This window comes from Lactuca saligna, chromosome 4, assembly GCF_052625555.1.
Source record: "Lactuca saligna cultivar CGN05327 chromosome 4, ASM5262555v1, whole genome shotgun sequence".
Lineage (NCBI taxonomy): Eukaryota > Viridiplantae > Streptophyta > Magnoliopsida > Asterales > Asteraceae > Lactuca > Lactuca saligna.
In genome coordinates this window covers 17,051,937-17,077,277 of record NC_136420.1, presented here as the reverse complement: position 1 = coordinate 17,077,277, position 25,341 = coordinate 17,051,937, and the positions used below count along the sequence as shown (strand labels likewise).

General features: G+C 40.6%; 1 protein-coding gene across 1 annotated transcript; it reads left to right on the top strand.

Moving 5' to 3' along the window:
• The first annotated feature begins 19,493 nt into the window (after positions 1-19,493).
• On the top strand, positions 19,494-21,749 carry LOC145041322 (2-oxoglutarate and iron-dependent oxygenase domain-containing protein CP2-like). Its single transcript, XM_078989338.1, has 9 exons — positions 19,494-19,871; positions 20,074-20,121; positions 20,208-20,393; positions 20,476-20,626; positions 20,725-20,811; positions 20,887-21,011; positions 21,080-21,198; positions 21,266-21,377; positions 21,475-21,749. Exons 1-9 carry the CDS (start codon positions 19,554-19,556, stop codon positions 21,520-21,522), a joined length of 1,194 nt encoding a protein of 397 aa, XP_078845464.1. The 5' UTR covers positions 19,494-19,553; the 3' UTR covers positions 21,523-21,749.
• The last annotated feature ends 3,592 nt before the right edge of the window (positions 21,750-25,341 follow it).

Here is a 25,341-nt window from a genome sequence, read left to right as displayed (position 1 = left end):
CTTGTCGAAGAGTCCCAAATATTCTCTGGTAGAGTCGAGAATCGGTGAGTTGAGGGATGACTCGGTGAGTCGAGTGCGAGTGGACTCAGAGTTGTTGGACTCGGAGAGTCTTGGGGTGACTCGGCGAGTTAGGTCGCAGATTGAATGAAGTTCTGATTATGGGAACTCGACGAGTCATAGAGTTGACTCGGCGAGTAGGGTCAGTCAGGGGTTGACTTAGACTGAGGACTTTGATTTCGACCAAGGGTTGGTCATTGACTTTTAGGGTTTGGTCAGCGATGTGGCCTTTGGGCCAAGAGAGAGGTAAACTAGTCTTTTACCCATGAGAGGGTGTTATGAGAGGATTTATTCTAGTCTCGAGAGTTATATTCATGAGAATATTTGCTTTACGTGTTAGGCGGTGGCGAGTTCGAGATTTCAGTGTGGGGATATCTGCTTTCTGCTTTCCAGGTGAGTCTTCTCACTATACTTTACCTTGAGTAGGTAACCAGGGTTATGTGTTCAGAGTATTTGTATGCTATATGTACGTGATGTGTTGTACTGCATTATTTCTATGTGATTTATGCTGTGCATGTTTATAGAGTTGGAACCGGAAGGTTCCCAGAGTTAGAGCCTGAGGGTTCACAGAGTTTGGGTGCACGAACCCATAGAGTTATAGCCTCGAGTGGCTAATATGTGTTATGTGTGGTATTTTGGGGAACTCACTAAGCTTCGTGCTTACAGTGTTTTGTGTGATTTTTTTTCAGGTTTCTTTCAGTATCACGGGACGGCACCGGCTTGATTGTACACACCAGAGAAAGAGTCATATTTTGGAGGATCCTGGTTTTCTATGCAAGTGAAAATGGAGTCATGTTTTGTAAATCGACTATGAATGAGATTTTAAACAAGTGTTTCTAAGAATAAAATGATTATTTTAAATGAAAATTTTGTTTTGAAATTTACGGTGTTACAAGTTGGTATCAGAGCCTTGGTTTGAGGGATTCGGATGCGCCTTTGGGTAAATCTGGACTCAAACTGAGGAAGTAAGAAAAGTTTTAAGGAAATAATTTTCTAAAAATGAATAAGGGTTCAAAGAGGAAGCAAGAAAGAGCAGTGTGTACAATCAGCCTGAGCCCGAACGGTGATTTCCCAAAATACCCTTATTTTTTTTTTTTTTTGTGTTATGAGATATTTATGATGCACCTTATGAGATAATATTGCATGCTAGAGACAGTCTAGGTATTTCATATGTTAGGACTAGAGTGGCCTGATTTGTGATGCCTTAGTCTAGGACTCGTTGTTATATGTGTTATGCTTTTGAGTATGTGATGAGTGAGAGTATCCAGTTAGAACCCATGAGGGGTAGAGTTACAGAGTTTGGTGGTACTTTCGAGGATGAGCCGAGAAGGTGGAGTTATCACAGAGAGGGAGTCCTATGTATTCTTCGATGCTCGAATGCTGCTTGCTTTGTGCTTTGTGGAACTCTCGATGATGGGAGTCAGCTACCAAGTAAATATGACGATATTCAGGAGGTAGATGGCTGGCATCATTAGGAGCTCTTGAGCAGCTGATAGCAAAGAAGTGGGAGGACAATGAAAGAGCTTATGGAGTAACCCGATCCAGGTGAGTGCGCTTGTAGAATAGAGAATTTCGCTGGGGAGCGAGCACGCGCGATGGGATTGGTGAAAGAGCAGGTCGAGCAGCTATTTAGAAGCTTTGGGATGGTCCGTGTGGAAAGTATGGGTAGATGTGGCAGGTAGTATGGGCCCGTACTACTGAAAGCAGAGGACTCATACTTGATACAGGGAGCATTCTGAAGGTTCTAAGGAGCGGATTGAGGAGTGATGTTATGGTTCGGGTACCATACATCAGAGCAGATTGAGGAAGTGATGTTATGGTTCGAGTACCATACATCAGAGCCGATTGAGGAGTGATGTTATGGTTCGGGTACCATACATCAGAGCAGATTGAGGAAGTGATGTTATGGTTCGGGTACCATACATCAGAGCCGATTGAGGAGTGATGTTATGGTTCGGGTACCATACATCAGAGCCGATTGAGGAGTGATGTTATGGTTCGGGTACCATACATCAGAGCAGATTGAGGAGTGATGTTATGGTTCGGGTACCATACATCAGAGCAGATTGAGGAAGTGATGTTATGGTTCGAGTACCATACATCAGAGCAGATTGAGGAGTGATGTTATGGTTCGGGTACCATACATCAGAGCAGATTGAGGAAGTGATGTTATGGTTCGAGTACCATACATCAGAGCCGATCGAGGAGTGATGTTATGGTTCGGGTACCATACATCAGAGCAGATTGAGGAAGTGATGTTATGGTCCGGGTACCATACATCAGAGCAGATTGAGGAGTGATGTTATGGTTCGGGTACCATACATCAGAGCAGATTGAGGAGTGATGTTATGGTCCGGGTTCCATACATCGGAGCGGATGGAGGAGTGATGTTATGGTCCGAGTACCATACATCGGAACGAATTGAGGAGTGATGTTATGGTCCGGGTACCATACATCGGAGCGGATTGGGGAGTGATGTTATGGTTAGGGTACCATACACCGGGGCATATTGAGAAGAGATGTCATGAAATGAGTACCATGGGTCGTAGTGAAGTATGTTTGTGCTTCTCCGGTTATTCGGTCATGAGTAAGTTCGTTGAGGCGTCCCTTGAGAGGGAGATCGAGAGTCCCTCAGAGTATTTTAGTAAGGAGTCAGTGAGAAGGGAGAATTTCGATCTGTGTTGGGCAATCAGTCGATAAAGGAGATGTCACCTCCTATGATCTGGGAGGTACTGATTATGCTCGTGTGAAATATGAGAAGCATGATGTTTTGGTTTTGGGTTTAGGGGTAAACCCTGCAGGTCGTCATTGATGATGATTTCCCACCAGAGTATCAGGTAGCAGGTGTGCCGCGAGGCAGTGATTTATCATGAGCAGATAGTCAGTTGGGACTAAGATGTGTGAGGACCACACTACACCTATTTGAGCATAGTAGGAGGTATTGTAGTGGTATCAGTGGGGAGTTCAGTCGAGTTCAGCGGTGCAGAGAGTTTTCTATCCATGGGGTGTTGAATCTGGGAGTGAGTACCTGTTCTTGGGATGAACACGGTGTTGGAGTGTTGGTTGATGAGTTGAGGTGAGGGGTACGATGATTTTATGGTTCAGTCTATGAGCCAGGGATGTTATCGAGCAGTTGAGCTGTTTGGTACTAAATTGGTACGAGATTTGGAACGACTAGAGGCAGACGTGACGAGAAGTTCTTGAGGAGTTCACTAGAGGTTCAGAGTATATGAGGTCGATTCATTTCCTTAAGGGGGGGATTATCGGGCGTTGTGTAGCACCTTCCGGGGGCCGGTGCAATTTTGCTGGAGAATATAGTTATGGGTTAGTTGCGTGCTATTTGGTGATGGTTCGAACCCTAAGTGGGGGAGAACCGGGTGCCGTATGTAAGAAAGCAGAGATTTGTCAAGAGCAGTTATAAGTGGAGTATAGAGATATGCGGTAAGAAATCATGAGACCAGAGATGTCGGTGATCAAGGAAAGGGGTCAGAGTGAGTTAATGCGGGAAGTACTTGTTTGAGAAGGATGAATGTCTCCACGACAGGTGTTTTTTAGTCAGGAATCTGGTATTGGTCAGTGTTGGGGCAAGTAGATAAAGAATGATTGGGCAGCCAACTCCCGGGTCAGTATGCATATCCTTGTTTGGATTTTGAGCGGCGGGAAATAGGGTTTCGGAGAATTATCAACGTATTTCGTAGTGTTAGCGTTTCTTCGTATTGCAATTGAGAAATTGAATACACCGAAGTTGCAACTTGAGAAAAATGAAGATCTAGTTATGGGGTTCAGAGGGAATGTATTATTGTATCTATATGGGGCTTGGGGAAGGAGATCTGTGGTTGTGGCGGGATCTTGTGATGCTCGGTGGGGGTGTTCCGAGGTATCCGGGTATTGATATCTTTATTTTGAAGTTATTCGTGAATCTTGAGTTGAGACGACTTGTGGTATATCAGGTATCTATGGATCTAGTGAGAGCCTTCGAGTATGGGCATCCGGGGAGATTACTTGGGAGAGTGGATCTTTGTAAGGGTGGACATCTGTTATGACGATTGCCTCCAGAGTCTGTGATGAATATTCGAGACGAGTATGGGTAGCCGCCTATGATAGTCTGTGGAGCACGAACTAGTGGAGTCAGAGGGTGTTGTGATACTGCGGGGAGCCGTAGTACTCACTAGTCAGAGGGTGTTGTGATACTGCGGGGAGCCGTAGTACTCACTAGTCAGAGGGTGTTGTGATACCGCGGGGAGCCGTAGTGCTCACTAGATGGCAAGAGAGTGTGATGATGGAATGTTCTCCGATCAGTGTATGATGTGGAAGAGTTTTGGGCTTGAGGAGCCCTAGTATTGAGTTTTTGGAGCCTGGATGTTAGACCGGGGGCGAGACTAGGGTCCCCGTCTCTGTCGGGGAATGTGGTGAGATGCGCAAGGGATATGCGCAGCTAAAACCAGAGATCAGAGTGGAGACGATCCTCGGTTGGATTGTACTTTCTTGCATAAGGAAAAGAGAATTTCGCGACTTGCGTGTCACGAGGCCGGGATAGTGGTCACGGGGAGGAAGTTAGTGGGATACTTGGATCATGATTTGGGTGACCTTTGGAGGCTCAGCTGTGGAGTCAAAAGCTGACCTGGTGACCAGTATCGAAGAGGGATATGAGATGAGCTAGAGCCTATCATGATGATGTCTGAGGACACCTCAGAGGGAATGAACGATTCAGACGCTCAAAGACATGCTTCGGGTATGTGTATTAGATTTCGGAGGGTGTTGCGGCACGTATTTATCCTTGGTTGAGTTATCCTATTTCAACAGCCATCATTAGTGCATCGGTATGCCACCCTTTGTGTTGTTGTATGGGAGGAAGTGTTGGACCCTCATTTGCTGAGGAAAGTGTCGATTCGTGGAAGTGGAAGTTGTAGTGAGAATGGATGATTTGGAGTATGATGGTCGAACATTGTGTCTGTGGCAGTGGTATGGAATGACATTATGATGGGGTGTCTGCTGAGGATGCGGAAGGGATTCCGCGGGTGTAGATCCAAGAGTCTCAGGATGGATGTAGGGATGGAGTCTGGGACTCCCAGCTTGATTCTGATCAAGGGTCGTGTGCGTTGTGGTGGTGTATCCTGGGGATGTTAGAGATGTCATCAGTGCGACGGGTTCTCCTAACCCAAGAATGTGAAGGTTGGTGCGGCTTGGGTGCTTGATTGCAAGAAGAGGACTCATGAGAGTTGCTCTGGGATTGAAGAGTGGGCCTTTCTGTCGTCACGGATTGGATAGGATAGGATTCGGATCGGGGATCCGATGGTTCATGGCTTCTAACCCTTAGGGGTCAAGTGATTGTTGAGATTTGGGTCAGTGATGCTTCATGGGTAATTCTCGGATCGTTGAGTGTGGTTATCAGAGGGTACATCCGGTGCCCGGTTCGAGACAGTGGTCAGGATACTGTAAGGAAAGGGAAAGTGTGTTCGAGTTTCGATGGGTATGTCTTGTAAGATCTGGTCCGATTAAGTCCAGGTGGCACGTTGTGGGAGTATTTCTGGAGTTGAGTTGCTGTAGGCTTCGAGGGCGAAGCCTAATTTAAGTGGGGGAGAATTGTAACATCCCGAAATATCAAGAGTAGAGTTGAAGGGCTAAAAGAGTAAATTGGGATAGAGTGACTCGGCGAGTCCATGTGCAGACTCGGCGAGTAGAGTCGTGACTTGGTCGCGTGTTAAGTGGCCGACTCAGCGAGTCAGGGTAATGGACTCGGCGAGTAGGCGCTGAGTGGAGAAAACCCTAATTCTCGGGGTTGAGCCTTATATAAAGATCATTATGTTTCCCTCCCAGCCTCTTTATCACCCCTTGAGCCCCAGAAACCCCTAAATCACGAAGAAGCACCATTGTTGGATGGAGTGGAGCTTGGAGAATGTATTTGTGAAGGAATTTTGGGAGATTGAAGGCTTGGAGCAAGGGGCTTTGTTTGAATTCGAATCTCATTTCAATTAGGGCATTCCTTTGAGGTAATATCTCGTTTTTTTGAGCTGCTATTTCTTAGATGCATCATTTTGGGGATGTTGGAGATCATATCTTTGGATGTATTGGAGTTTAGAGGTTAGATCTGAGGTTGCTACCTCAGATCTGGAAGAGAGAAGGTCTAGAGTGCATGAAAGTCCCTGTTTGTGAGTGGTTGATGGAGTCATCTTGTCCCAAATCCTAGCCCAATGTGCAAACGGCTTAGATCTCTTTGGATTCACGTAAAGTTTGCCACTTTACGTGATGGATGGGTTGTAGGAGGCTAGATCTATGTTTTGGATCAATTGCATGGCCTGAAGTGCTTCTGAATGGATTCAGAACGGTGGTACTCGGCGAGTCACATGGGTCGACTCGACGAGTTGCTTGCAGATGGCCTGGAACTCGACGAGTTGGAAGAACAACTCGGCGAGTAGGTTGAAGATAGCCTTGGACTCGACGAATCCATTTGGACTCGGCGAGTCTTGTCGAAGAGTCCCAAATATTCTCTGGTAGAGTCGAGAATCGGTGAGTTGAGGGATGACTCGGTGAGTCGAGTGCGAGTGGACTCAGAGTTGTTGGACTCGGCGAGTCTTGGGGTGACTCGGCGAGTTAGGTCGCAGATTGAATGAAGTTCTGATTATGGGAACTCGACGAGTCACAGAGTTGACTCGGCGAGTAGGGTCAGTCAGGGGTTGACTTAGACTGAGGACTTTGATTTCGACCAAGGGTTGGTCGTTGACTTTTAGGGTTTGGTCAGCGATGTGGCCTTTGGGCCAAGAGAGAGGTAAACTAGTCTTTTACCCATGAGAGGGTGTTATGAGAGGATTTATTCTAGTCTCGAGAGTTATATTCATGAGAATATTTGCTTTACGTGTTAGGCGGTGGCGAGTTCGAGATTTCAGTGTGGGGATATCTGATTTCTGCTTGCCAGGTGAGTCTTCTCACTATACTTTACCTTGAGTAGGTAACCAGAGTTATGTGTTCAGAGTATTTGTATGCTATATGTACGTGATGTGTTGTACTGCATTATTTCTATGTGATTTATGTTGTGCATGTTTATAAAGTTGGAACCGGAAGGTTCCCAGAGTTAGAGCCTGAGGGTTCACAGAGTTTGGGTGCACGGACCCATAGAGTTATAGCCTCGAGTGGCTAATATGTGTTATGTGTGGTATTTTGGGGAACTCACTAAGCTTCGTGCTTACAGTGTTTTGTGTGATGTTTTTTTTCAGGTTTCTTTCAGTATCACGGGACGGCACCGGCTTGATTGTACACACCAGAGAAAGAGTCATATTTTGGAGGATCCTGGTTTTCTATGCAAGTGAAAATGGAGTCATGTTTTGTAAATCGACTATGAATGAGATTTTAAACAAGTGTTTCTAAGAATAAAATGATTATTTTAAATGAAAATTTTGTCTTGAAATTTACGGTGTTACACTCTGATAATGTTATCAGAACCTATCTGAAAAGTGAACCTCAATTCCTGGTCCTCAACATTAAATGAAGACCTGCCAATCCAACTGGGAATCGAAACTCTACTCTAGGCCCAACCTCCAATTAGACAAAATCATTTCACTGCTGACCCCAGGATGATTCAGCTCCAGCCCCAAAATCAATGTCCATGCCTGACCGAACTATCCGCTGATCTTCGGTAACATAACTCTAGCTGCCTCTCAATGCTAGTCACCAAACCCGAATATGAGATCGACTTCCGACCCATCAGTTGATATCTGAGGCTACCCTAGCCCATTTGGCATCTGCTTAACCGAATTGACTCATCCATTTACATTGTACTCCACAATCACGAAGCTCGTTTTACCCCAAACAATTTCTACACTTGATTTGAAATCGCATCCCATACACGACCTCGGTCATTTACTGCACGTCACCTCATACGCGTTGTGGTCCCCCCTCAATCAGTGAATAGGTTCACCCAGGTCTAAAAAATCAATTGGGAAGCCCGTCCCTCTCAGAATGTAATCCACTCGAAATCCCCACCCGCTCGTTCTCCACACAAATAGAGCCAAACTCACCCATCAGAGTCTGGTCCACCACAGAGTCAAAACAACTCTTCCCAACCTAATACTCAACTCATGACCCATGTTCCACGAACATACGCATGCATTACACCTGGATCCTTCCGAATCGCGACACCCCTCTATAACTCAAAACACCACGCGGTCTCGCCCCTGGTTCGGCTATGAGGTTCCCACATACCCATTTGGCAAGGCTATCTAGGCCTAAGATCCCCTCTACGTCACCCCTGATTTGTAAGGCTACGACTCCCCGTAGTTTTACGATACTCTCACTCTCTCTCTCTCTCTCTCTCTCTCTCTCTCTCTCGCTGACTTACGAATGCTACAGCTCCCCCACAGTCTTACGATACTCTCTCTCTCTGACTCATGTATGTTACGGTTCCCCGTAATCATACAATACTCTCTCTCTCTCTCTGACTCATGTATGTTACAACTCCCGGTAATCATGTGATACTCTTTCTTACTCTCCACAACTCTCTCCACGGTCTCCCCTGACAGTCCTAAGTGATTACTCCCACTCGGATCTACTCACTCTCCTATCACCTCATAATATCATCCTCAAGTTGTCACCACACTGAGTCTACTATCGAATACCCCATGGTCCAACATAGATAGGTGCTCACACCTACCCAAATGATGCATCACTACTCTTGACTTAGATCCTCGTAAACTAGGCACTTCCCCTAGTACAGTCACACTCTTGAACAATTCCCCCTTTGGCGAGAACTAACTGATGGGTTCCCACTGGAACAATACTCCCTCGGTACTCCATTTGCCACCTCACAAACTTGAGTTTCAAAATAATCCAACCTTAGGGTATCATACTCGGATACCTTGATACACCATCGCAAATCTCATGATATCTTGCTAGGACCACTGATCTTCCTCTTACACATTTTGTAATCTCGAAATACTCAAGTTCGCAATTTGAAGCACGGAGAAATCGTCAATGACTGATAACACATTGATGACAATCCGAACCTCATCCTCCACTAATCAAAATCCACACAAGAATATTCATTATCAACCCTGAAGTTAGTTCCCTAATCAGTTGATGCCCTTCCTGGAGCGCATATAATAACCAATACATCGAACTAGAGATTCTCAACAATCAAAACTGAACCTCAACGTGCCAACCGCCTCGAATCTCCACCACTACAACTTGAAGAGTTCTTAACCACAATAAGGTCCCTAGCCAACGGCTACTCACTGTGGATGCATCAACTTACTCTACACCTCGTCTCATCCACTTATGACCTAAGTCTCATATTTCTATACCGCAGGTCTTCGTAATCAAATATCTAACCTCACTTGAACAAATCTCTGAACCTATAAATAAAATAATCAGTTCTCCCCCACTCAGGGTTCGAACCATCACCTATTGGCGTACAGACAGTCTACCCCACAGACTTTTTCACCAGGTACATCACACTTGACTCTTGGAACGTACTATGTAATCACTCGATGACCTTCCCGATGGAGGCCAGCAACTCCCAATATATCGTAACTTAGACAAAAAAATCCCAGAATTCTACCAACATGACTTCCTCTAGTCATCTCAAAGCCTCAGAATGACACACCACCTGATACCCCAACTCTTCCGAATTAGTCTTGACTCTCAATCTGGATATAATGCACTATCATGCACCTCGTCTTTGATTCCTTAACCAACCTCCCATCACGGGAATCATCATAGGAGCAAGAGACCTCACTCTCTTATTCGACACACAACGTAGACATCGAGGGCCACCACCCCGGTATGCTCCTCTTAATCACCTAGAACTGCTGCTAAAAAGTATGCCTCACTCATTAAGGCACCTCCTTGCTCTCTTTCATCTCAGTCCCTACTAATGACTCTCTCATGGTATAGGAAATACCTCGCAGCAGACATACTGCCCAATTACTCTGGTGAAAAGGTCACAACCATATGCTACCCCACGGGGTTTACCTCCAAACTCTGAATCTGGAAGCTCGTTATCTCTTTTGCTTCTCACAAGAATCAGGAATAACGCAACTCTTGTCACAGAAAGCGACATCTCAATTATCAGCTGATTGGTCAACTCAGACCACAATCCTCCATAAAGCATCATCTCTACTCATCCCTGAGTCTTGTAACTCCAACTGGCATCTCTCCAGTAAAAATCCATCGGAACCTAACTCAATTTCCCTCTTGGGGAACGCTCCACTAAAGCTCGTCTGACATGGACCTTTGGCCTCACACTCTATCATATCAGTTCTCAGTATAAACAATCACAATGGGACAACTGGTAAAGTCAGAAGTACTATCTGCTATGAATCATGGTACTCGAACCATGTTATCTCCTCTCAATATGCTACTTAGAACCTTTGGAATTCTCCCTATTTCGAGTATGGGTCATCTGCTTTCAGTAATATGGGCCCATACTACCTGCCACATCTACCCATACTTTCCACACGGATCGTCCCAGATTTCCTAAGTAGCTGCTCAACCTCCTCGATCACCAATCCCGATACACCTGGTCGCTATCCAGTGAATATCTCCTCTATCAACATACTCTTTTGACTAAAGTCACTCCGTAGGCTCTTCCTAGGTGCTTACACTTCTCTGCCATCAACTGCTGAAGAACTCCTCATGATGCCAACCATACCTCCTGAATATCGTCATATTCACTTAGTAGTTGACTCCCATCATCAATAGTTCCACAAAGTACAAAGCAAGCAGCATTCGGACATCGAAGAATCTCCAGTAACATGTAAAACCACTCTAGGTTACAACTCCACTTGCTTTATTCACACTCAAAAGGTATCACCGGACTCACGTAACCCTACCTCTCGTGGGTATCTAACTACTCTCTCAGTAGGTTCCTCCAATGCTAATCTAGGTATCTCTCCTAAATTACTTATCTACTCAAAGATCTCCCTAAAGGATTCCTGCTAGATACTCCTACTCAACACATACATAGAGCAAGTAGCAAATAATATCAATCAATAACATCCCCTAGGCTAAGGCATCACAAATCAGGCAACTCTAGCCCTAGAATATGAAATACCTAGCCTATCCTCTAGCATTCATTTCTAATATCTCGTACATATCCCAAAAATATCTCATAAATATCTCAAAAGTAAATAATTAAGGTATTTTGGGAAATCACCGTTCGGGCTCTGGCTGATTGTACACACTGCTCCTTCTCGTTTTTCTCTTAGAAACACTTGCTCGTTTTAGAAAACAAAAATCATTTCTTTTGAATTTTTTTCTCAAATCCTCAGTTTGCATCCAGACATACCCAAAGGTGCATCTGAATCCCTCAAACCAAGGCTCTGATACCAACTTGTAACACCGTAAATTTTCAAACAAACTTTCATTTTTAAAATCACATAAATCTTATTAGCATAATCATAATAATCCCATTATATAAAGTTATCAAAACACATGCTTAAAAAATATTTATAACACCATCCAGGATCCTTAAAAAAACATATCTCCAACTCGTGTGTGTACAATCAAGTCGGTGCCTTCCCTTGATCCTGAGGGTACCTGAAACACATAACACACAACACGGTAAGCACGAAGATTAGTGAGTTTCCCAAAATACAACACATATCTCATTAGCCTCTCATGGCTATGCTCAATAAGACCCTCCAGTCAATGTATCTCAGTGGGACCCTCCGGTCCTAACTCAACAAAACTCAGAATAATACACAACATAAATCACAAAGACGTAATGCAGGATATCAAAATACTCAATATAAAAACATAAGACCATCCGGTCACACACATATTACCATTCTAGGTAAAGTATAGTGAGAAGACTCACCTCGAATGAAGAACAACTCCTATGGATGCTGTTGTTGCACACCAGTCTCTAACACTGAACCATAACCCACAATTACCTAATTAAGATCTAAGACCAAACCTGACTCCTTAGATTTAAAAATAGCTCACTACCCGACCCACAATTAACTCAAGCTCATTGGACCCACCAAGGTCCAACACTAAATGGGCTCTCCCAAGTCCCAACTCTTAAACTCAAGTCTAAATGGCAAGTCCAACACAAAGGCCCAAGACATACAAAATTTTCAACTTATCAAAATCTCCAGCACAATCGGCCCAAAAGTCCAGGACCAACAGTTAAGTCCCAATGTGGGTTTTAGCCTAAAAAGCCCACAACAAGGTTACACATGATGGGTTTTGGTCATAAGACATCCTATGTGCTCATACAAACCCTAATGCTTGAATCTAGGTTTCTCTTTTGTACATGCTTTGAATCCAAGACTATAAACCCTAATTCTAGCATTCAAGTAATCATATTAATATGTAATTAGGTTTAAGATCATACCTTGATTGTTATGTAGCAATAACAATCCCAAATCTCCTTGTAATGACTTTGGAATGCTTAGAGTCACAAGTGTCACTCCTCTAATGGCTTACAAACACCAAGAGCAAATGGAGAAGGTATAAAGAGAGAGGAGAGAGGTTAGAATTCATCCTTATGACTCCTTGGGAAGGGATACACTAATTCATGAGCCAAGGGGTGTTTATATAGGTGTAAAGATAGGGTTTCAGTCATTATCCTTATCTAGTTGCTTATCCACAAAGCAACCCATAAGATAATCCTTGAATCCTTATCATAGTCAAATTCTAAGGCCTTATCACCTTAAATTCGTTCACCCTATATTTAAGATAATCCTTACCTTATTTTGTAACTATCACATAATTACAAATCAGCCCCTCTAGTTTAATTAATTACACTTGATCACAAAATTAATTCATAATTAATTATTGACCCATATTAATTAAAAAAAATATGATTTCTCCTTTAATATATTATTCTTATAACATATTAATAAATCATATTATCCTCTCTCTCTATATATTTCTCCAATCAAGTTGCTTTGGTGAAGGCAACACAAAAGGACCATGCACCATCGGGTCAAGTACATACCAAAATAGTTATGGACTTAGACACTAATCCAACAACACGGGGAGTACCTCTCTGGTATGCTCAGCGTACGCACAAATCTAGATCAAGCCATTGGGGACACTTAATCAGTATACGTGGCGTACTGGATTTACACTCAGCGTACGTCCATACTTCCCTTTTCCACTCTCTTGGTCTTAACCCGTTAAGTCCATAGCTATACTCTTAGATATGGACTACCTAAAGGCTCATACTCCATAAAGTTCATGACTTTAAGCCTTTGCATGGCTGATAAAGTCACTAACACCAAAACTCTCACTCTCTGTTCTCAAGGATGCTCATAGCTCATACATGGTTTGATTCAAACATCCAAGTCTCGATTTTTATGACTCTACACCACTCAAAACACTTAAAGGAGCTGATAATAAACTCATATCTACGTAAAGGTGGCGAGAAGCCCTACGGTTTTAGCAACTCATCCCAGCCCCAAGGCTTCTTCATGCCCGAGTTGCATCCCACGAACCCTAAATCACGGACGGTCAAAAACAGGATGTGACATTGCTTGTAGGAGCAGTGAGTTGGTAATGACGTGTCGAGGAGTCAAGGGTGTATTTATGGTTTTTGGTACAAATTTTGGATTTGGGATTGGTTAAAATTTGTGATCAGTGTATTTTGAGTATTTCGCTATGCGTTTTAGTGGTGTTATTAGTCAAAGGCAAGGGTTAGGTTCAACTGATGGATGAATATCAGTCCTGTAGTATGGTTCTGAAGTTTAGGACTGATGGCATCCCGGTTCTGGGGAGCATATTGATGGAGTTTTTTTTTGGTGGTTGTAGTTTTGAGAGTCCCCGACTCTGTGGTTCTTGCTAGAAGCTAGGTCTTTTAGCTAGGAAGTTGTGGAATATGTTGGTGTTGTATGTATTCCTCTATAGTGGTTATCTTTCTGAGACTCAAGTTAGGAATCACCTTGTTTTTGAATGAAGGTTGCAACAACAGTAAATAGTTGGGGGTTCTGTTTCTTAGTGGTATTAACAAGTTAATTTGGGGTTGGAAGGGTTTCATATGGTTTTGATTGTAAAATGAAGTCGTATTGACCATGTTCCGAGATAGTTTTACTTGCTTGAGAGTTAGTCAAGGTATTGGATTTCTGGATTTTGGGAAGATTGTGATGGTTTCTTCAGTAGTAAAAGTTAGTACGTCAAGGATTCATTATTGGTCGGGGTGTATAAGTTTCAATAAGAATGGGTTAAATATAGTATGGGAAGGCAGTCACCTGAAAGAGCCGACTTTTAGTTCGGATTGGGTTTCGGGGAGGATTGTCTGAATGGAGCGAGACAGAGATGCGAGAACATTACCCTGAATTGTTCACAACAGCGGACTTTAAGGATGAAGTCTAGTTCAAGTGAGGGAGAATTATAACCTTCAATTTCTATGAGCAATTGTCAAATTTAAAATTTCAAAGGATTTAACCATACTCTCAATGTGAGGAAGGTATTTCATGTTGTGAGGAGTTTAATGAGTACGCGCATCACTTTTGGGATCACGATGTGAGCGCACATTGGCTTACGACGTGAGTACTGCCTGAGAGGACACCTGTAATGCCCGTGTTTCTGGGCTTGCCATTTTTAGCAATGTAATAGTCTAGGTTAACCTTTGTAACCCAATTTGAAATAATAAGAATGTATTATTTGTGAATTATGTGTTTATTTTCTTAAATATTATAATTTAATGAATTAAGAATACAATAATCGTCAAAATTAAAGTGTGAGATATGCCCGATATCTTTGCATGAAGATGTAGTGGTTGAGACGAGGTTTCCGAAAATATAAAGAATGCTGAAATCCGAGTTATAACGAAGAAATTATGACCCGTCGAACTTTCGCGACAAAACCGGTGTAGCACAACGTGACGTAAATAGTGAATTTACGAAGGAGTGATATTTAGCCTTAGTGATCAACACGAAAGACGTAGATAATGTTGAACCGAGAGCGTGCATAAAAAGAACGCCTAAATCTGACTTCATATGAGGAAGTTATGATTTTTCAAAGTTTCAGCTTAGTAGTAGACAACCCAAAAGTTCGAATTACGATCGAGCGAATTTTAGCCGAAACTTTCTAAACTAAAATCGAAGATCTCGTTGATGGTAGTGCATTGGTGAAAAGACAGACGAAAACGGACGTCAGACGAAGAACTAATGAATTTCTAACGAAACTTTTTGTCTCGGACTACTAAAAATAAATAACAAAAAATAAAGTCAAACTAGCCGACAGAGTATAAATGAAAGTTGTAGAGTATGGTCTGACCTACACGTGGATATAAAGAACGTCGAAAACGAAGCTCGTATGCCAAAGTTACGCAATTTAGAAGTTTGACGAGTCAAATTACGCCGAGCGTAATTTGAGTACGCCCAACGTACTCAGAGGAGTGCAAATTGTCTGACCAATACTCGAGTGCCACCAAATGACGCATGCAGTGACGTCGAAGTACACCCAGCATAACCAAATTACGCCCAACGTACTTAGAAATTACGCCCAACGTAATCCTAGACCCAGCAGCCTATAAATAGAACTCGAGATCAGCCATTTTCCTTGCGATTTTTCTTCCTTTCTCTCTAAGTTTTGCATCGTTTTGCATGCCAATCATATCCCGAAGCCCCAGTATCATTCCCGAGCCCCGAAGCAAGTTCTGAAGCCCTGAGGATCCCGAGAAGTGAGATTTCTGAGCCGAAGCCCTGCCCGCAAGGAGTCTGATTTTTGTGAATATCTTCCAGATCTACCGAAGAATACTACTTCTGCAAGTCGTAGTGTTGTCCGATCATCTTCTGATCAAGTGAGTGTATAGTCCCTTTCAATACACGATATTATACAAGTAATCATTGAATGTATTTAAGAATACAGGTTGTGTGAGGGTATTATTATTACCTTCTAACACATAGACTTATATGACTCTCCTTGAAATTTCTTGTTGTGTGTTTACGTATTACTTGTTATTTGGATGAAGTATTGAAAGAGCATGCTATATAGTTTTTCTTTTAAAAATTACGTATAAAACATTTATATTTTTATCTACTAATATGTTAGGTAGAACATGGGTAGACAGTTGGTGTGCAATGAAATAAATTGATGAGAGGCCTCGTTGTTGGTGTTATTCTAGTCATTCAGCAGAGTATGGATGACGACCACGGACTATTCTAGACAGTCCTGTAGAACGCTAGCAGGCTCATAACCTGTAGGTGTTGTGAACGATGTGTTCACCGGTGTACTTTATCCCCCACATGGTTGCCTTTAGGACACTTATTGTGAGGAAGCCCCTCTGTAGTAATGTCCGTCCCGATGAAAATCCTAAATTAGGTTCTTTATAATAGATGTTGTTTTAGGGACGTAAAGTGAGGATAACGGGAATGGGTAATCGGGTTATTGTTGATTGTTGAAATTAAATATAATTATTTATTGTGGGTTGAAAACCCTATATGCTCACCAGGCCCCCAAGCCTGACCCACTCAGTTTATTTGTATTACAGAAAGTGGCGCAAGGGCATAAGATGGATGAATCATCAAGTTGTTGTGTTTACAAGTCTGTATATGTATATATTTGTTGAATGACTTGTAATGTTATCGTTTATGCTTTATGGTCTGTATCGGAACATGACATCCCGATTTTTGATTATGAAATGAAATTATATTTCTTTATGAAATGTTTTGATAAAAATCTATTTTATCATATTTTGTTTTTGGGAACAAATTCCACATCTCTTTTAAAATCAAAAGGATTTACTCTGAAAATATTTAAAAAACATAAATGAAGCCGGTCTTTTCTGGCCGAGATTTTTGGGGATGTCACAACACCCTAATTTGGGGGGGTTTATTTTCGTATTTAAAGGAAGTAAGGGCTAGGATTATCCCACCCTCAGCCTCCATTACCTCTTTGCACTCCCCTTTGAAACCCCCACATCCATATTTGATATTGAAGCTTATTTGTAGTGATTTTAGGCAAGGAAAAGAAGAGGAAGAGAATCTAGTCCATTATTTTTGCATTCATATCTCACCACCAAGCATTTGCACATCTTCTGGACCTTTTGTGAGTTTCAAGTTCATTGCTTTATGAGTCCATAATCTTAGATCTAGGTTTTTATGCTTAATCCTTCATATTCAAGATAACGTAGTGGTTGAAATCCATAAAGTTGCCAAAAGTATAGATTCTAGATCTGGAAGATGGTTTAGTTTTATGGCTCTTGCACGAAAATTTGTGTCATTTTCCCTTTTTGTGCCCTGGCTAGTGTTTGGGACATGCATCGGGCATGCATGTAAAAAAAATCCATGATTTTTATGATGTTTTGGAGTAAATAAGACACCATGGGGGATTTGGTTAATGGGCCAAAAGAGATAAGAGTTTCACTAAAAACTTCTTATGAGAGCATTCTCACACTTGAAAACAAGGAGTGTCACAACATAAGGATGGGGTTCCTCAACTATTTTGGACTTATTCATAATGTGACCACTAGGGGTCATGATGTGACTAGCGGTTGTGGGACTTTCAAGTTTGAACTGATTTTGAATTTGACTAGGGTTGACCAAGTTTGACCTAAGGGTATTCTGGGTATTTGAGTTGTATTTAAGATTAGTCATTATTTGATTAATTGGTGGACCCAACATGCATGATTATATATGTTATCCTTTTGTGTGATGGTACTTTAGGGGAACTCACTAAGCTTCGAACTTATAATTTTAATTTTATGTTTCACATACTTCCGTTGATCGAGACAAGGCGAATGCTTGATCGTGCACATCCTTTTGGTTTTGATGATATTGATTTGGGGACACTCTGACATATGAATTCTATTTTTAAGAACAATGTTTTGTAAGTGAATGGTTTTGAATTGGATGGTATCCAAAACCAATGATTTTACTTGATTTGAAAAGTGAAAATTTTCGCCTTGATTTTTTGGATGCTACAATCTCCAACACGTTTTCAAATATTTGATCAATCATCTTTTTATGTATTCGTAGTTACAAATAAACTACCAACTAAACACTTTTTTTGATGAGTTGATACAACTGTTAATACATCTTGTTCACTTGTAAAACATCAATGCCTTTTTGACCGAATAATAAATTAGGAGTGCTCTTTGGGACAATTTTTTGCCATTTGATGTCATAAATGTCTTTTTTGTCAAGTTTTCTCACCAGTCAATCATGTTAATGATAAGAACATGTATTTAATTTATGTCATCAATATAAGTTGTTTGTAATTACCACCGATCAAATTATAAGACTTAGTAAATTATGCTATGTGTACCAAACTGTAGAGTTCAAATTATGTTATGAGATGTCGAAGTACCATTTGGCTTGTCTAGATTCGATGTTTGTAATTTGTATTCGAATGTATGTATTACATAAGACACTGTTTAGAGTTTGGAGCTTATGTGTCTAAGTCCTTATGTATATTTTGTACGCTTCTGTTGTTCCTATAAATAAGGATATGTATAGGAGTGAGAGTAACTTTTGTGCACTTTTGTGAACTTTACTCTTTCAAACTCGTGTACTCATTCAGAAGCAATAAAAGAGCCAAACAGATCATATTTACATTTTATTTTCTTAATTCAATATATACTCTAATTTCGTTCTTAACACTCGATTCGTACGAACTACACAAACCTAACACTTATACCATAATATTGTTTCCAATAAAGTCTAATGTTATATTTCACAACTAGAGGAAAACAATCGAGTTATACCATAATATTGTTTCCAACAAAGTCTAATGTTATATTTCACAACTAGAGGAAAACAATCAAGGATTTTGCTTATACATAAATGTTAGTCATTTGTGGTGATGTGAATCTTGCTCGAACAATAGTGGAGTATTGGGTGTAACAATATCAAAACAATGTAGTTGTAACGGTGAAGTTTTTTGATGTGTTAATGAGACATCACTATAAATGTGAAGGGTTTAAGATTTTGAAAGCTTCATTTGAAAGAAAGCATGTTAGGGTGGGTATAACTACTCAAAATATCATTAATAAATCAAATATTTAGACATAGTCATACGGGGCATACACAAATGCTTGTGATGTCTCTGATGAACAATTCACCCACAAATTTTTATTGATGGCTCCTCATACTTCATTTTCAATTGCCTTTATTTGATATTGAAATCATTAGTTTTATCAAGAACATTATATATGAATGTACTCTATAAACTCGTATCATAAAGTGACTTTATCATCATCGATGGTCTTTTAAGATTTTAGCATCATGACATAACATATCAATGATTACCTATACACATAAATAATGACTTTAGGGTTCGATAATAACACAATCATGCATTAGTCACATGTTTGATCGAGTTGTCATCAATCAATACGGTCGAGTTTCATCACAATTGAATCACGGCCAATTAATAGATTACACGTGGTTCCATCGTGTATCGGTTCATCAAATCGAATTCGGATTCAATTAATCGGTTCGGGTTTTAAAACATTAAACACATTATAATTTGGCCACAATCAAACCCTAATATGCACCCACAAAGTTCCTACATTTCAAACCCTAAAATTTCCCTTCAATCTGCACAAAACTCCCATGTCTCTTGATAAGGCCGTTGAAAGGGGAAATGAGTCATCGGCCCCTATATCGACGGCAGTTGCTGCCGTGACCAACGGTAATGGTAATGGAACTGGTGCAGCGCCGTCTAACGCCAGCTACCGTCTCCGATTGAACCCTAATCAAGACCACAAGGCGGACAACTACGACGATCTAGGGATGGAGTTCACTCCCCTGCTTTTCAGCTCTCTGGAGCGATACTTGCCTCCGAATCTCTTGAATGCTTCTCGAGACACAAAGTATAAGTACATGCGGAACATTCTGCGTCGTTATTCGACTGAAGGAGAGCGTACTCGAGTAAGCATATGCATTAAACATCGCTTTATGCTGCATTGCTTGCATAAATTTGAATTTTTCCGTCGATGATGAGCAATTGATTTATTTTCAAGACTAAATTGCATATGCGTAGAATATTACACACGAATTTTGCATTCTGTTGGATATTTAGAGGATCTGAAGGAATCGTTAACCATCTTTTCCATTGCTTTCATTTCAACAGGATCAGAAGCACAGAGAGTACAGGCAAAAGATCATATCCAATTACCAGGTAAATTTCATCTTGAGTGGAAGTGGAAGGTTCTTCTTGTTCACATCTATCAAAATCAAACTGTGACATTTTGATTTTCTTGTCAGCCTCTGTACAGAGAACTTTATACATTGAATCCTTCAAGCTTTTTTGTCCAATCCTTTTGGAAGGCATTTAGTGCGAATGATAAGAACAGAGACGAAAGTATCAGAAGCATAATGTCTGAACCTGCTCCAGGAGTGTATACATTCGATATGCTCCAGCCAAGTTTCTGTGATATGTTGCTAAGTGAGGTATTAATTTGTTATCATAATCCTGTGATTGGGTAAAACTTATCTCGGACATTTTCTTATCAGGTTGTGATTGCTGCCTTAGGTAGAAAATTTTGAAAAATGGGTCCATGAAACAAAATTCAGAATCATGCGACCCAATACCATGAACAAATATGGTGCTGTTCTTGATGACTTTGGCATGGAATCCATGCTTGAGAAGCTTATGGAAGAGTTCATTCGCCATATCTCAAAAAGTAAGTTTTTTTTTTTTTTTTTTTTTTTTTCAAACTTAGAAGAATTGTTTCAAGATCTCTGTTATTAAATCTGTTTCTGGTTTTGAAATCATATGCAGTTTTCTTCCTTGATGTTGGAGGGTATTCTCTTGATTCCCATCATGGATTTGTAGTTGAATATGGAATGGATAGAGATGTTGAACTGGGTATGTATATATGTTTTTTTTATTTTAATTTTAAATAATGATTTTATTTGATTTGATTTAAAACTTGTAATTTAGGGTTCCATGTGGATGACTCTGAGGTAACTTTGAATGTATGCTTGGGGAAGAATTTTACTGGTGGGGAGTTGTTTTTTAGAGGTGTTCGATGCGAGAAACATGTGAATACTGAAACACATCCTGAGGTATGTTTATAAAATTTTTTTGTAATATTATATAAAATAAAAATTCATTTTCATGTTTAATTTTACAGGAAATTTATGATCATGCACATTTACCTGGACGTGCGATTATTCATCGTGGTCGACATCGACATGGTGCAAGAGCCACCACATCAGGACAGAGAATGAATTTACTGCTGTGGTGCAGAAGGTATTGATTACATTTTCAACTTTTTAATATTATATCTGACCAATTTTTAATTAATTTTATTTTGCAGTTCTGTGTTTAGAGAGTTGAGGAAACATCAAAAGGAGTATTTGAATTGGTGTGCGGAGTGCAGAAGGGAGAAGCAAGCAAGGCTTCAGCAGTCTGTGACTGCAAAGAAAATGGTATATATACATATATATTATTCATGTTTGGTTGTCTTTAGTCCCTTCTAGAAGATTCTGGAAACTGATGAAATGTTTGTTTGATGTTGTTATTTAGGAGTTGCTTGTGAGTCAAGGAGATGGTGGGGATTTTAATCCTCGTTAGAAGAAGATGATGATGAATCTGGTTTGTTTTTTGGGGTGTTGTAAATTCAGGTCTCTTTTTTTTCAGTTGGACTACATGTTCTGCCCTTTGGACTTTGATTTAAAATGGCGGAATGTTGTTTGTTACAATTTAACTTAAACTTAGATTATGTGCTTTTTGTGCTTCTTGTTGTGATTCAATATTGTTTGTTAGAAGGTGAAATATGGATGTTTTGTTCTTATAAAGCTTCTGCTCTGTCTCTTGTGTTTTTAAACCAAACATGAATGATTGATATTAGATAGATAGACTGGAGTTGATTAAACTAGGTTTCATTAGTTTCAGAATGATTAGTGAATAGTGAGTAAAAGATAGATTTTGAAAAATTAATGATTAGAATTATGAAATTTCCTGCTTACCATACTTGAAAATGACATTTATGCTGTATCTTTTTTTTGGGTTGGCTAAAAAGATATCTCATTTTACCATATAGACATCCTAATTAAGGTTTGAAATATTTTTTTTTTTGTTAAATTGCGTTGTTTTCCGAAAAAGTTGATTATAAGTAGTTAATTATAGTTTATTTTTTTATAAAAATGTCAATATGGTGTCTTATTAGCAACATATATTTTTTTTTACCATTATTATCTTATAAGAAAATTATTTAATAAATTATGGGTCTCACCAACACAAACCAACCCTCCTAAATCCCTAAGGCAGAAGGAGACACCTCTCCTCCAACAAGGAAGAAAGGGAGGAAAAAGAAGAGAGACTCGATTTGTCATTGTCGAGTTGCCCTTCTAAGCCCGACATGACTAGTTCAAGTCTTGCAGTTCGTTGGGTCCTTGTCATCGCTGCCGATGGTGTGCTAAATCCGCTTAGTGCATTTTAATAGATTTTTTCATCAGTCACCTCGTCTCTTCTCGCCACCCCCACCTATCTTTTAGTTTAAAATATTAAATCGTTTTAAAACACTTAGTATTCTTTTAAAATCATATTTGCAAGAAAAAAAATATGATCTCATAGTATTAGTCACTAATAAGTTTCCAAACAAAAGTTTTAAGTGACATTTTAAATGTCCAAGCCCTCTTCTAAGATCTTCAATATTCCTTCTTATCTAAATACATATCAAAAATTCAAAATATATAGTTTAGGGACCGAGAATACCTGTTAAGTAATATATGGATTTGTCATCTTTAAAGTCAAAAGAATTGACAAATTGTAACGCTTTGTTCTGAATTGACTCCTAGTCCGAGGTTGTGGCTCGAAGCCCGGTCATCATAAGGATTATGACTTTTGAAAAATGTAAGATCTAGGCCATTTTGGGTGTGAGTGATGTATTAGAAGCGATCCGGATATTCGCTTTGTGTTTTGGAGCCTAGGTGTATTTCGGTAAAGTGTCAGTTTGGGCTTTTGTGGAAAATGGACTTTTGTTCGGAAGGTCTTAAGGAAGATATGAGTTAATAGAAGTGTATGGCTTCTCGTTATCTTTTCGTGGATATAAGGATCGTCAAAAACGGATTTATAACGAAGAAGTTATGGCCTTTGGAAGTTTAGTGGTTTCAGGCTTAGCCGAGTATGTTGGGCGTACACAAAGACTACATTGGGCGTACTAGTGAAGAAGGTAGTACGCTGGGCGTACTGACCAGGATGGTCGCGAATGTTCTTCGAAGTACGTTGGGCGTACCATATGTACGTTGGGCGTACGCCAATCGGACCTGAACCCTATTTTAGGGTCCTGGACCCTATTTAAGCCCATTATCTCATAACCTAACCCTAATATCTTCAGCCTCTACCCTCTAAACCCTAGAAATTGACCCTTAGCCCTCATTTGAGTGAATTTGGAGCTTGGATGACCATTAGAGGAGTATTTTGGTGTTTTTGAAGAAGAATGTGTTTAGAGAAGAAGCAAGAGGTTGAAGAGAGCTTGTAGATCCAGAGGTTTTACATCATTTCTAGCCTATTGAAGGTATAAAGTTCTCATCTTGGTGCTTCTACATCATAAATCTAGGTTCTCATGGATATTGCCTATTTTTGGTTTCAAGAATGGATTTTTATGGTGAAAATCTGTTTCTGGACTTTGGGTTGAAACCCATGAAGCTATTTGAGTCCCTTAAGCAGTAAAGTTGCAATCTTTAAGGCCTATTTGCATCCATGCAAGAGATCTATCCATTTCCATGAAGATAGTTACTATTTTTACAAGTTTGATCTCATTTGGTGGGGTGCAAGCCACCAAGTGATCAACTTTATGGGTTAAGAAGGGTTATCGGACTCAGATATGTAGTTTGGATGTAATGTCTTAAGGGTTTAAGAGGTTTGAAGAAAATGGCTTAACAGGAGAGGACACTGGGCGTACACACCAGTACGCGCAGCGTACAAGCCATACAAGCTGTACGCGCAACATACTGAAGAGTACGCTCAGCATACACTCAGATTCTGGACTTTACGTTATTGGGCCTCGGTTTGGGCCAATCTTTGGGCTTAGCAGATACTGGTCTGTGATGGGCCACCAGGAGATAGTTAAGGACCAAGGACTAGTTTGGGCTTGGGTGGAAAGCCCATTCGAGGAGTTGGCCCAATTTAGAAAATTGGGCCATTGGAGGACTTTACTAGGCCTTACTGAGTTTGGAAAGACTAGAAAGGATTAGGCCTTGGTCATGGTCCAATTTAGATCAAAGGGGTAAAATAGTCATTTTACCCTTAGATGGATTCTCAGTTTTTGACTAAGTGTTTATTTTGGTAATAATAGTCGGGGAGTCGTTGGAGCAGCTGACAGAGATACCCTCGCCCGAGTTTTCAGCATCCAGTTTGAGAGGTGAGTTTTCCTCCAGTAGGAACGGATCTAAGGCACCAAGGCCGGCTCGTTCAAGTAGTAGAGTACATCGGGGTTAGCCCGATACAGTCTATATGTTTCCAGACTTCGATCCGATGTTGGGGCGGTCCCGAGAAGTAGTTATGTATGCTTGATGTCTTTGTGATTCATGCATGTTTATGTGTTATGTGTTAGGTGTTTTGGACTCTGGTTCGATGTCGGGCAAACCCCGACATACATGGGTGATACCTGCACCTGATCCCACATCGACTTGGAAGGAGAACGAAGCATTTCCTTATAAGGGGTGCAGATACCTTCCTTGTCACAACGCGTTTTAAAGCCGTGAGTGTAACGCCCGTAGATCCGGGTTACTCACTTTAGAGACAATGAGCGTCAAAAATGAATTTTTGATAGAACATTATTTAGAATAAATAATCTTAACCAAGTTATAGTATATGTCACAAAGGTTTTGTAAATATAATGAATGCCGAAATCCGAGTTATAACGAAGAAGTTATGACCCGTCGAAGTTTTACAGCAAAACCGGCACCACACCGGGAATCGTAAAAAGTGAATTTACGACAAAATACTTTCTAGCCTTAGCGATCTAGACAAAAGTCGTAGTATATGTTAAACTGAGAGCGTGCATAAAAAGAACGTCCAAATCTGACTTCGTATGAAGAAATTATGATTTTTCTAAGATTTAGCATAGTAGTGTACAACCCGAAATTCAAATTTTAGATCGGTCGATTTTCATCCAGAATAATCTAAACGAGAAATGAAGATATTTTTAATAGGAGTTAAACAATAAAAAGACAAATGAAAACGGAGCTCGTATGCGAAAGATATGGACGAAGCTCAGTCTCTACTTTTCGAACGCGACGAATTCGATACAGTTTTGTAAATCTAAGATAGATTGAGAATTAGCCAACAGGATCTAAATAAAAATTGTAGTACTCGTAAATACCAACGCGTGGATATAAAGAACGTCGAAATTGGAGCTCGTATGTTAGAGATATGCACGAAACTTAG